Below are 11,828 nucleotides of genomic sequence, written 5' to 3'. Positions count from 1 at the left end.
GAAGAGAAACACCAATTTATACAAAAACGCAATAAAAAAAGAAATATTTACAAATGAAAGGAACGCCTTCTCAGTGGCGGCTGTCAGAGGTGTCTGACAAGCTGCCATGTGTTCTGGATTGCAGATCACTCTGTTAATTTGTTTGGTTTCTTTTTTTTTTCCTTTTTGTCCTTGTAACAAGAGAAGAGGGAAAGAAGGTCCCTTGCCCCGACAATTAAGGGGTTGTATTACAAAGACTCTCCCCCTCTTCCCTTCTTAATTTCCTCAGTGAAATATAAGAAAATATTCCCCTCACCAACCCTGCCCAACATCTCCTCACACTTTTTGACTTTACAGGCAAATCCCACCCTCCCCCCAACCCAGCTTTAAAAAATAAATAAAATAAATAGGTAAATAAATAAAAGGCCTTTCATTGGCTTAAAAAGAGAAAGATAAGATCAAATCAACCAGGGCAAGGTGAAGAACGTGAGAGAGGTGGCTTTCATCTCCGAGAAATGTGGCTTATAAAAACAGGACTGCCATTCCTTTCCAAAGTCATTCCCCAGCAGTGTCCCCATGCCCACAGCACAGGGCTCTCTCAACCTTTCCCCTGGTGAGTCACAGTCATCAAGACACCAGGACAGACCCAGGATAAGCAGGAGAGACTGCCATCTCTCTCAGGATGGGAGATGTCAGCCCACATCATCACCTCAGGAGAAAGAAGACATACGAAACGGGAATTCAGCTTCTCACTCCTACCATTGCTCCCTTTCCTTTAGTTCAACTTGCATCTAAAATGATACAATGAAAAGAAAACACTCTTATCGATACTAGGTGCACCAGGAAAGCTGTCACTACAACTGCAGGGATGGAAAACCCTAGGCTATTCCAGCTTTGCACTCGTGCTAAGTATCTCTCTCTTGCACACAGAGGCACATGTACACGTACACACACATCTCAGCCTTGCACATCTTGTCTTCAGACCCCAGCACAAGATTCTGTGCTCTCTGGCATTTATTCAAGTACACCCCTTCCCAGGAAGACAAGCCATGTACTTCCCCTGTACATTCAATAGTAAATATACATATGAACTTCCAATGGGTGTGCACACCCTCCTCCCATTTCCATACGTGCAAGGAGGCACTGAAGCAGTCCACCAGCACCACTGTCACCACATGCATCCTTGCATGGAACCTTTTTTTCCTCTCCAGCACCATGCCAGCATTGGCAAAGGGCATCCTATTCTTTTTGACCCAACCTGCTGGCCAAGGGTAGGGAGGGCAGAAGGATGAAAACCCTTTCTTTTTCCTGTCCTCCTCACTGAAAGGACGCACCAAACCAGGCTTGATGTCCCCTGATGTGACAGTGACAAAACTCCCCTCCTTTCCCTACTCTTTAGCTCTGTTCCACTGTGTTTGTTATCCAGACACCTTATAGGATCGTGAGTTTATTTTGCTTTCTTCACAGACATTTCAAGTATAAAGTTATCATATATACTCGCGTATAGGCTAACCCATACTATACGCTGCTCCCACCCTTGAAGTATGTCACAACTAGAGAGTGATTCACAGCTAACAAACCAACCCTGCACCCCTTTGCCTACCAAATTCTCTAATTTCAGTGCAAACCAGCATCCTGTTTCAGAAATCCCAGTAGCCTCCTTGACTGCAGGGTTGCTTTCCCAAACTCAGATCTCATTTCCTTTCCATCTCTCCCACTGGTCTGCCACAGATTCAACGGCTGTAATAGCCATAGTGAAACCACTAGCCAGACCTGCTGACAAACCTTCTCCCCCTCCCCCCCACCCCTCAGCAGACAATTCAAAATTTTAGCGTAAAATTTCTCAGCATATACGCAAATATATATATATATTTCAGCCCTAAACCCCCATAGTCTTCACAAAATATTGTAACAAGAACCTCAGTATAGCTAACATATAAGTGCATCATCAAGTTAGTCATGTTATTCACCCTTCACTTTCTCCACATCTTCAAACACTACTCTTTTCTAGGCAGTTTTAGGAAGAGTTGCCTGAGCAAGCATATTTTCCTGTGTGTCCATTACACTGCTTCTGCTGTCTCCTCCTTACACGCACACTCGTGTGTGTACATGTGTCTTTCTCTGCCGAGAGCCAGCAAGAGTGAAACGCTGGAGTCACTGCCGCTCCCCCTCAGCCCACCCATTCCCTGCCTTTTTCTCCCCTTCTTGAAATCACGAGCGAGGATATCCAACCCCAACATCACTGTAAAGTGCAATGGCCAGAAATGGAGGAGAATGGGAGGAGTGAGAACATGGAAAAAGATAAAAGGAGAGGGTTAGGAAAGAGGAGGAGGAAGAGGGGAAACCAAAGAGGTGGCACTTGTCACCAGTGCTGCACTACTCAGAACTCCAGTATCCCACAAACTAAGGATGACCTGGGAGAGTAGCCGATGGGGTTGATCCCACCCTCCCACACTCCACATACACCCCCAGTCCCTCCCCGTGCTCTTCCCCTCTCACTCAAACGTCAGACTCAATACTGGAGAGTTTCTCATAAACATGCCCGTTGCTGGAGCCATTGAAAGCCCTGGGGTTTTTGTTGTTAGGCACACAGGGGTTGGACTGGTTCCCTATACAGATGTCCTTCTGGAAACGGGCTGGCACAGCCCCATGAAGGGCTGAGACCACCGGTTTGTTGGTGGTGACGATGGCTCGGAAGTCTGGCCTGGCTTTGGGCCCTCCTGCCACCATAGGCTGCCTGAAGAAATAAGATTTGCTGCCGTGGAGCAAGCACTGGTCATCCCCAAAAGTGGGGATGAAAGGGTTTTGGGTGACCCGGTCGGGGTAGAGCGACTTGCTGAGCATGTAGCCCCCACTGCTGCCGGGGTTGTTGTGGTGGTGGTAGCTGGTGGCGGGCACTGAGGACTTGTTGTTGGCAAACGTGGTCTCACTGGCTGGCATCTCAAACATGTGGGCGTAGGGACTCCCTTCCAAAAAGCGGCCCTTGTCCTTGAGGCTGACACTGCGGGGGGCCAGGGCCGAGTCATCCTTCTGCAGATCCACGAAGGTGTCATACGAGTGCTGCCGGCGGAGCTTGTTGCGGTTCTTCTTCTGCACCTTGGAGGCAGAGTTGGAAGGGCTCTGAGGATATTTGGAGGAGGAGGTGGCACTGGTGGCCACGGGCACAGGGGCAGGTGGCTGATCCAGCTCTTGGAGTGAGTTGTCCTCACTGATGTCGTACAGGTTGCCTGCTTTCTTGCAGGCCTCGCAGCGGATGCAGGCCTGACGGGTGGAGTTCTGCCCCACCACCGATGGTGTGTAGTTGTGCAGCTTAGAAGGGCAACTGCGGCAGAAATTAGCCCCAGGCCGGTCCTCCCAGTCTAGGTTGGTCAGGTTCTTCTCCCAGGGCGCCGGGACCCCACTCACACCACCATGCTTGTGCTCATTGCTTCCACCAAACTCACCCGAGCCATGCTTGTGGTGGGCCCTGTTGGTGCAGGATCCACTCCCTCCTCCTCCCGCGTCGCGCTTAAACTCATCTCCCCGCTCTTTATAGATATCCGTCAGGTCCACATGTTCCCAGTGCGGCGAGTTCTCCTTGGCACGAAACTGGTCCAGGTAGAAGTCCCGTAGCCCTTCCTTGTCCCTGAAGTAGCGCTTGTGGTCAGGTGAGCGGGGTGGGCGCCGGCGATAGGCCAGCTCTATCTCATCAAACTCCCGCCGGGACTTGGCAGAGGCCGGGCGCTTCTTCAGGCTGTCTTTGTACTGCTGCTTCCGTCGCTTGGCTGCATTGCCCTCGATGTTGCCGTAGGTGACTGTGTGAGTGGAAATGTCAGAGACATCCGAGCGGATCAGGTCATCATGGGCCCCACTGCCCCCATAGCGGTCACTTTTGAAGGAGAACTTGCCATAAAGGTCGCCCAGCTGGCTGTGCTTGGCAGGGGGTAACCCCAGGTCCAAGGGCTTCTTCCCAATAGACCGTGACTGCGCATTGAAAGGCGGGTTGTCACAATCATAGAGCCCATCAATGGAACTGGTGCTGCCGATACTGTGGGGACGGTGGTGGTGGTGGTAGTGGTCCTGATATACATTGCTGTCCTTCAGCTGGAGGTTGCCAAAGGTCCTTTCCACCTCACTAATATAGTCACTAAAGAGGTTCTCCTCACAGGGGGGGTTGTTGTAGGACTTGCAGTCTGAGTGGGTGAAGCTGCGGCGGTGCTCAGAGATATCATAGACAGATGACTCGCGGCGGATAAAGTCCAGGGCACTCTGTGGTGAGCCATTGACCCCTGATAGGTTGGCCATGTTCTTGGCTGTCCGAAGCAGGCGGAGGATGTTGGAATGGGTGTTGTTCATAGTTGCTGTAGGGGAGTTCATTGCTGACTGGCGTTCCTCGATGGCTACGCCATGGATGCAGCTGTAGATACCCTGAAATAAGAGAAAGCAGGAAGGTGACTGGTCCTGCAAAGAATACATGAAAGGGGACCTAGACTGTAAAGCATCCTATGTGGCAATAGCATGTTCCTGTAGGACAGCAAGGCCTGTCAGACCTTCCATCATAGAATCATAGAATCATAGAATCACTAGGGTGGAAAAGACCATTGAGAACATTGGGTCCAGCTGTATCTGTCCACTAGCAAGTCATATCCCTAAGCTCGTCATCTTCCCATCTTTTAAATACCTCCAGGGACTGTGACTCAACCACCTCCCTGGGCAGCCTGTTCCAGTGCCTGATAACCCTTTTGGTGAAGAATTTTTTCCTAATGTGTTTCCTAATCTGAACTTCCCCTGGCACAACTTGAGGCCATTCCCTCTTGTCCTATTGTCTATCACTTGGGAGAAGAGACCAAAACACACCGTGCTACAACCTCCTTTCAGGTAGTTGTAGAAAATGATAAGGTCTCCCCTCAGCCTCCTTTTCTCTAGGCTAAACAACCCCATCTCCCTCAGCTGGTCTTCATAAGACTTGTTCTCCAGCCCCTTCACCAGCTTCGTTGTCCTTTTCTAGAAGCGCTCCAGGATCTCAAAGTCTTTCTTGTAGAGAGGGGTCCAAAACTGATCACATGATGCACAACCAAATCAAATTAGATCAGACCTGCTCTACCAACCCTAGAAGTTCTGCCCCTCTTTCTTGCTCCTCACATTTTTTTCCTTTCCATCTGTTCCTCTTCCTCTGCTTTCCTTCATGTCATATCTGTAGGATGCAGAAATATCTGTTTGCATTTGTAAGAGTTATTCAAATCTAGTAGGTGTAACACAGAATTGCAAATGGGGAAAATAATATCCTTGGGAACAAAAGCACCGAGACAAATGATTCTGTGTGGATGAGAGGAAGAAAGTGTATTTTGTCCCTTGAAATTCATCTGGACTCCAGTGAATCAACAAGACAGGAGCAATCTTAAAAAGGGAACAGCTTCATTTGTCATAAACTTAGCTACATTAATCACCAGCACAGACTAGAAAAGGAAACAGAGAAAGAGCAGGACTGCCAAATAGGTATTTAGGTCTTTTGCATCTAGTTGAGTGAGGTACAATAGAACTTTTAATTGCATTCTGTTAAATTTAACAGTGTTAATGGGCTCCAAATTGACAACCCTGAAAGTCAAAATCCTCTATTCAACCTCAAATCAGACAGTAGAAATGCCTGATTCCTCCACATTCCCTACTAGCGCATTTCATCCATGACACAGGCTGTTTGCAAGAGCTATCCCTCGAAGCAGAAGGAAAGCGGCTCATTTATTCCCCAGCCAGCCAAATGGCGCCTGCTGATTAATGTCAATTGTGAAATAGACACCATCACATCATGTTACTATGGTTTCTCAGCAGCCAGCAGATGATTAACACTTTTCAGACTTTCCACTAACCTGGCCCGAGTCTAACAGATAACCCCAGAATGAAAGAACCTGTCCTTAACTAAGGATCATGAAACACAGTCCCCCATCTCATGCCCAGACTAAACCAGGTTAGAAACTAACAATATAGAAGACAGGCTGTACCCCTGCATGCAAAAGGCTTTGTCACTTCTCCTCAACAATATATTATGTACCAATTATATACTTCTTGCACAATCAAAATTAATTTTGTTACATCTGACACTTAGGTAAAAAATGCTGAGATTTGACCTTAATTCAGAATAGATCAGGAGAAGGGACCACTGGCTTGAGAGGAAAAAAAAAAAAAAACTCCAAACGGACACTGCTAGCTACACTAATAGCAGAAATATGACTCAGGAATTACCAGAATCTGCTTTAAATGTAAATATTATACCCCGAGGCAGATTTGCATAAAGCGATTGCTAAATTCATGTAGTCATCCTCTCTGGAACAATTTCTGCATGGTTTAGAACCTGGCTTTTCGTTGGAGACTTCTGACTGCTCATGACAGCACACTTTTAGTTACCATAAGGTCAGCTGAACAGCTGTAAGATAGAGTACAACAAAAACCTCCTGAATTTCTAATCATGTTATCCACCATTACTTACTGTCCCCAAATATGGCCTCCTCACAACTCAGTTTGGAAGAGCAGACAGTTACAATTAACTTCTCTTTATATTGCATTTTCATTTCCATGTAAAATTTCCATGACTATAACTCAGCAGAGACCTGAGATGTACCGAAAAACAGTAGATACTCTTGCAAAATTAACAGTGAGATGGTGTCAGCCTTTATCCTGCAGACCACCAGTCTACGCCACCTATATGTTAGATAGTCTTGATTGATTTTCCCATCTCCAGACTGTACAAATAAATCCTCTGTTCCTCCCCACTAGCTAATGACACTCACCCTGCTGATGGAGAAGACCACACCAGGCTTGCCAGAGCAGACGCCCATGAAGCAGTGGCGGAATTGCCAGTAGAAGAGATGCTCACAGATGAAGGTGATGAGACTGAGTGCCATGGCTGCTCCCAGCATGTAGAAGACACCTGCCATGTTATCTATATCCAGCTGGCTGCTCATAACCTCATTCTTCTCATTATGACAAATGCCAGTGAGCCACAGTGCTTCCAGCTCCTCCATCTCCCCTACAAAGACAGCGAGAAGGAAAGAAAAACGTTAGATAGCCCTTCAGTGGCTAAAGAGCTCAAGCTGGGACAGACTGAAAGCAAGAAACTGATCTAACATGATTTCCAGTGGCCATACTCTTTCCCCACATCTATCAGGTCAAGGAATTATCTTGACTGCTCTTCTGATAGGGGCAGGTACAATTTGTCACAAAAAGCTGTACCACAGAGCACAGTTATCACACTTGCCAAATAGCTACAGTGAGATCCTGAAAAAGTTGCCCACTAGATGACTGAAGACCTGGCCTCACAAACTTACACTTTCATATTAGGTCAACAAAGGAAAAAATCCGTGACTAATACTGGTAGACAAAAATGAGTCACTTCTACAAGAAAACATTACACACTTCAAGCTCAAAATTCCAAATGCTGATTTTTTTAAATCAAAATATCTGATATTGAATTAGTTTCCATCGTATCCATAGCTTATTTAAACTAGGTGCAATGTTCCCAAAAATATTTGTGCATTTTTACCCGTTTTTCTTTCTTTTAATTTTTTCCTAATTCAACATTTCCAAGCACTCTGACCAAACGAAAATATTACTAATTTGTATCAGCTAGGAACAAATGTTCTGTAGTCTAATTTCATACCCCACTTACTCCCATTATGGTATTTTCATGAGGGGACAGAGAAGGATAAACACTCTCACACACACATACTGCAGCATTCAGAATCAATATAATTTTGCAGGTGGCCAATTCTTGTTATGCTGTTAAGAAAGTTAGTTTTTTACATTTTCAACCTCCGGTCCAGTGACAGTGGGAAAAAAAAATGTATATTTATGTGGCACCATAGCACAGTCTTTAAAGCTTTATGGAGAACTTACGCATTTTTCTGAAAAATACATATTAGGCTCTTTAGGAGATGGAAGACCCTATCCATCATATGGTCAAATTTCTGCTTAAGTATATCAGAGTTATATTTTTTCCATATTTATTACACCATATATTATTTTCAGATTTCAGGAAAAAAAAACCCCTTATAAATAAAACAATCTGTGAATCTTATTTATTCAAAAAAAGAACACAGCAAGATATAATATGGAATAGAAAGGGAAAGCCGGGAAATTTTCTAAGAAGGAATTCCTTATTCCATGATTTTTTTTTTAATAATAGCAATTTCTTTTTAAAGGATGGAATTAACTAGGTTACTATAATGTTCTGATTAAAAACTCACTCCAAAATATGCTTTGGAGTCTCAAGTCCTTCCTTGTTTTTTTGAGGATTTGGAAAATCTAAGTTAACTTTTTCATCAAAAAATATTTATCCTTTAATTTATCCTTTAATTTTGTAAATTCTACTTTACTTGATCCTGTTGAGAACTATAAAGCATTGGATGATCATGGAATGTCCCGTATAATTAGTGTCTGGTCTTGGAAAAACCTCAAAGGCAGTGAAAAATTCACACCAGAAGTCTTGTTTTTACACAACGCACTTCACACAAGATATTTTTCAAACACACATCTGAGCTAGTTCTATAAAACCTTTTGTGCTTTTGACTGCTTTTGATGATACTGCTACCATGCATCAACAACACAAAAAAAGTGACATCCTCACATTTTTGGTGTAATGCCTCTAACAAACCCTTGTTAATATTTTCCTGTTTTCAACTCAAACCTGAAGCACCAGAGCTAAGAACTTCTATTTTTTACGAGCAAAGCTTGGTATTTCTTAAGAAAACTCCAAGTCGTCTTTTTTCTGGTGACTCACCATCTCCAAAAAGCTGTAGAATGGCAAGGTCCACTTGACGTTTCCAGCCTGAGTCCTTTTGGATGGCAATGCCATAGCCGGTGGAGGCAAACACTTTCCCACTCCCAATTGTCACCAGCTTGCAGCCTTCATCTCTGCCAGCCATGTAGTTTAGCACTGCTGCATCATAAATGAAAGCATCCAACTTCCTGCACAGGTGCAAGAAACAAGGGTTATAGTATAGAAAGAGTAGAATCTGTATGAGTTCAAGAGTGTTCTTAGGTAATTAAGGCAGAAACAAACTTCTTTCAGATAGACTACAATGGGATGCATCTTCACCTTCATCAGAGTTAACTAAAATCTGAGCCTAGAACCTGTCTACAGGTGAAGCTAGATTAAAAATGAGGACTCACTTCTTTCTGACTCTTTGATAATCATCATTTCTGATCTGAAAAAAATTTGGAATACAAACATACTGCCAGATAAAGATGGATGAGGAGGAAGCCATGGGGAACTATAGTCCTAAGAATAGCTTATATTTCTGTACTGCCTTTCATCTCAAAGGACACTAAAATGCTTTATAAAACATATCAATATTAGATAGCAAAGTAGGGGTTGGAGTAAGGAAAAGATTTTCACGATTCAAACTGCTGGCATGACTTAGCTGAACAAAACATATTTTCTTTTAAAATTCTAAATAAAATACATTCAGAACATCATTTTTAACTGTGAAAAGCACTGCTGGTTCTTTATCAATATCAAGTAGCCACAATAGCAACTTTACAGTTTAGCATGCCGAGTAGCTCTGGTAAAGGGTGCTTAACTGAAAACCACAAGAAAAAGCTGTTTCAACACAGAGAAATCCCCATTATGGGCTGGGATAGGTGAACAGCACAACAGACTAATGAAAGCCTTCCTTGCACTGTAACAAGTTGACTTGGGTGTGGGAGCAGTCTCAGGGGGCTTCATCTTCCACATAACCAAAGACAGCCAGCGATTAGATTCTCCCACTAGATCTGAAACAAAGCATTTTTCGATAAAAGACCAAAGACCTTGCACATTCTCACACCTACGCTATCATTTCAATCCACCTCCTGCACATATATTTCCAGTATGGTGATTATCTCAGTTCAAGTGTGTGTCTGTGGGGAAGTTAATATCCAAGGGTGGATATGAAGCCAGGATGACATCTACCACAAGTGATGAGCTCTATTTCATCCATATATTTCCAGGACAGAGCATATTTATTTCCTGGATGATGACTATCCTGGCAAATGTACCTTCCCAGGATGGCATCCAACAATGGTACAATCATTTATAATGGGCTGTGTGCCTCTGAATCTGGCCAACGGGTTTAGGACTATTCAGTCAATCTAGTAATTAAATTGGCGGAACATCTTCATTCGTGCTTCAGAATGAACTTTATTATAAGAGCACAACACAAATGTAAGCAAGATTTTCTTTCACTGTAGCTGGGCTCTGACAGTCAAAATGGAATCTCTGTGAGCAGGTCTTTAATTATAAAGGACAAACCTTGCAAAACAAGGTTTTAAGTTAGCTCCTTTACAGATTCACTGCAATTAAAAAATAGGATAAACTGTTCAAACACTCTTTTTGCTGAAGATTTTCCCCATGTTTCCCAAATTACCCGTGGAAATGTTCCCACTTTCTATACTTCCTCTTTGCTCAAACAACATTTTGTTCATCCCTTCATACTAAAGTATTCCAGAGGGAAGGGCTACTTCCAAACTATTTGCTTGAAGCACAGCTTTTGTTATACTAGATCAGCTAGTGATACACTGAGGTGGAATTAGTCTGATAAAGATTGTTTCGGTTTCCTAATTAACCTAATCTTTTAAACACAGAAGGAGGGAAAATAAAGGAATTTCCAGACGACAATGCAAACGGTCTTAAAAAAACCCCAACTATGTACACAGAGGTCTGTGAGCTTTTTCTGTGTATGCATGAGGACCCAACAGCATGAAACATCTTGATGAAGTAAGGTCTTCAGGACTAATATACACAAGGCTAACAGACACAAGGGTGCAGATTATCCTCTTTTCCCCCCGCCCCAATAATCTTACAAACATAGCAAAATCAAAAATTCTTACAGAGACGTCAATAGAGAAACCTGGCTAAGAGAACCACAAAATTATTCTCCTGTGTTGTGCGTGGCCTTGCTATACTTTTAACCATGGAATCATAATGGAGGGTCCTTTTCCAAACCCCACAAAAAATTTTACAGACAAGTACGCAAAGGCGAGAGGTTTCTATGGTGAGCAAACATAGAAGAAGAAAGCCTCACCCAGTCTTCAGTGAGAACAGTGCATCATCTACCCCTCTCTGATTGAACTTCACCATGTAGCTGTGCATTTCAGGGTAGTTGTTGCGAATGTTCCTTTCTGTGCTGCCATTGGGAACTGTCCCAAAGCGGAAAGGGGGTGAAAAGTCATTTGGTTTCTGGAACTGGAGAGACAGAAAAAGAACATTTCTCACAATCTTTCAGCACGCAGTAATCTGTATGGAAGCACACACCCTCCTCATAAGGTAGTTCTAATTTTATTATCAGGTGGAAAAATTTATAATGAAGATATTATATTCACTGTTTTCAAACACAGACATCTCCTCTTAGTGCCTAAAAACCAAGAATTGAATCTGAGCAACATGGCCTTATTGTCCACTCTGAATTAAGTGCATAAATATTTAGTGATCAAAGATTAAAAGGAGGTTAGACAAAAGGAAAAAGGAAAGGGAAAAGATAGCAGCAGCTTTAGAACACAGTCAAGAAAAGATTTTCAATAAAATCCATGTGCATTTTATCCACAAAGTGTAGTTTATTTTCTAAGTACCTTTGCACTTCGCCTTTGCACTTCCTGTTTCTGACTGAAGTAGAAAAGTAATTAATGATAAGAGATGCCTCTCAGAACACCTCAGACTCACTTCACCAAACCAATGATCAGTTTTCAAACTTTTGGGCAAATATTCCAAATGAAATGGTCTTAGTTGCAAGTCACTGGTAACACTTGATGCCTAGAACAGAGCTGGCAGAATACTCCAAACACTTTGCTGCTCCCAAGAAATACATTCACCGTTAACATACCCCTATGGCTGCAGGGCTGTG

At 43.5% G+C, this 11,828-nt stretch overlaps 1 protein-coding gene across 2 annotated transcripts in view; it reads right to left on the bottom strand.

The window, feature by feature from the left end:
• Positions 1 to 349: 349 nt before the first annotated feature.
• GRIN2B (glutamate ionotropic receptor NMDA type subunit 2B) overlaps positions 350 to 11,828 on the bottom strand; it is a 215,385-nt gene continuing 203,906 nt past the window's right edge. For both annotated transcript variants that reach the window (XM_009556593.2, XM_054056467.1), the window contains exons 10-13: positions 11,013 to 11,173; positions 8,729 to 8,916; positions 6,741 to 6,979; positions 350 to 4,386 (exon numbers count right to left, since the gene is read on the bottom strand). In XM_009556593.2, coding sequence (XP_009554888.1) covers positions 2,479 to 4,386; positions 6,741 to 6,979; positions 8,729 to 8,916; positions 11,013 to 11,173 — 2,496 coding nt within the window. In that variant the 3' untranslated portion in view covers positions 350 to 2,478. The remainder of the gene's footprint in view (positions 4,387 to 6,740; positions 6,980 to 8,728; positions 8,917 to 11,012; positions 11,174 to 11,828) is intronic.

Source organism: Cuculus canorus, chromosome 1 (assembly GCF_017976375.1).
Source record: "Cuculus canorus isolate bCucCan1 chromosome 1, bCucCan1.pri, whole genome shotgun sequence".
NCBI lineage: Eukaryota > Metazoa > Chordata > Aves > Cuculiformes > Cuculidae > Cuculus > Cuculus canorus.
The sequence above is the reverse complement of the archived record's forward strand: the minus strand, read 5'-3'. Positions and strand labels throughout refer to the sequence as shown.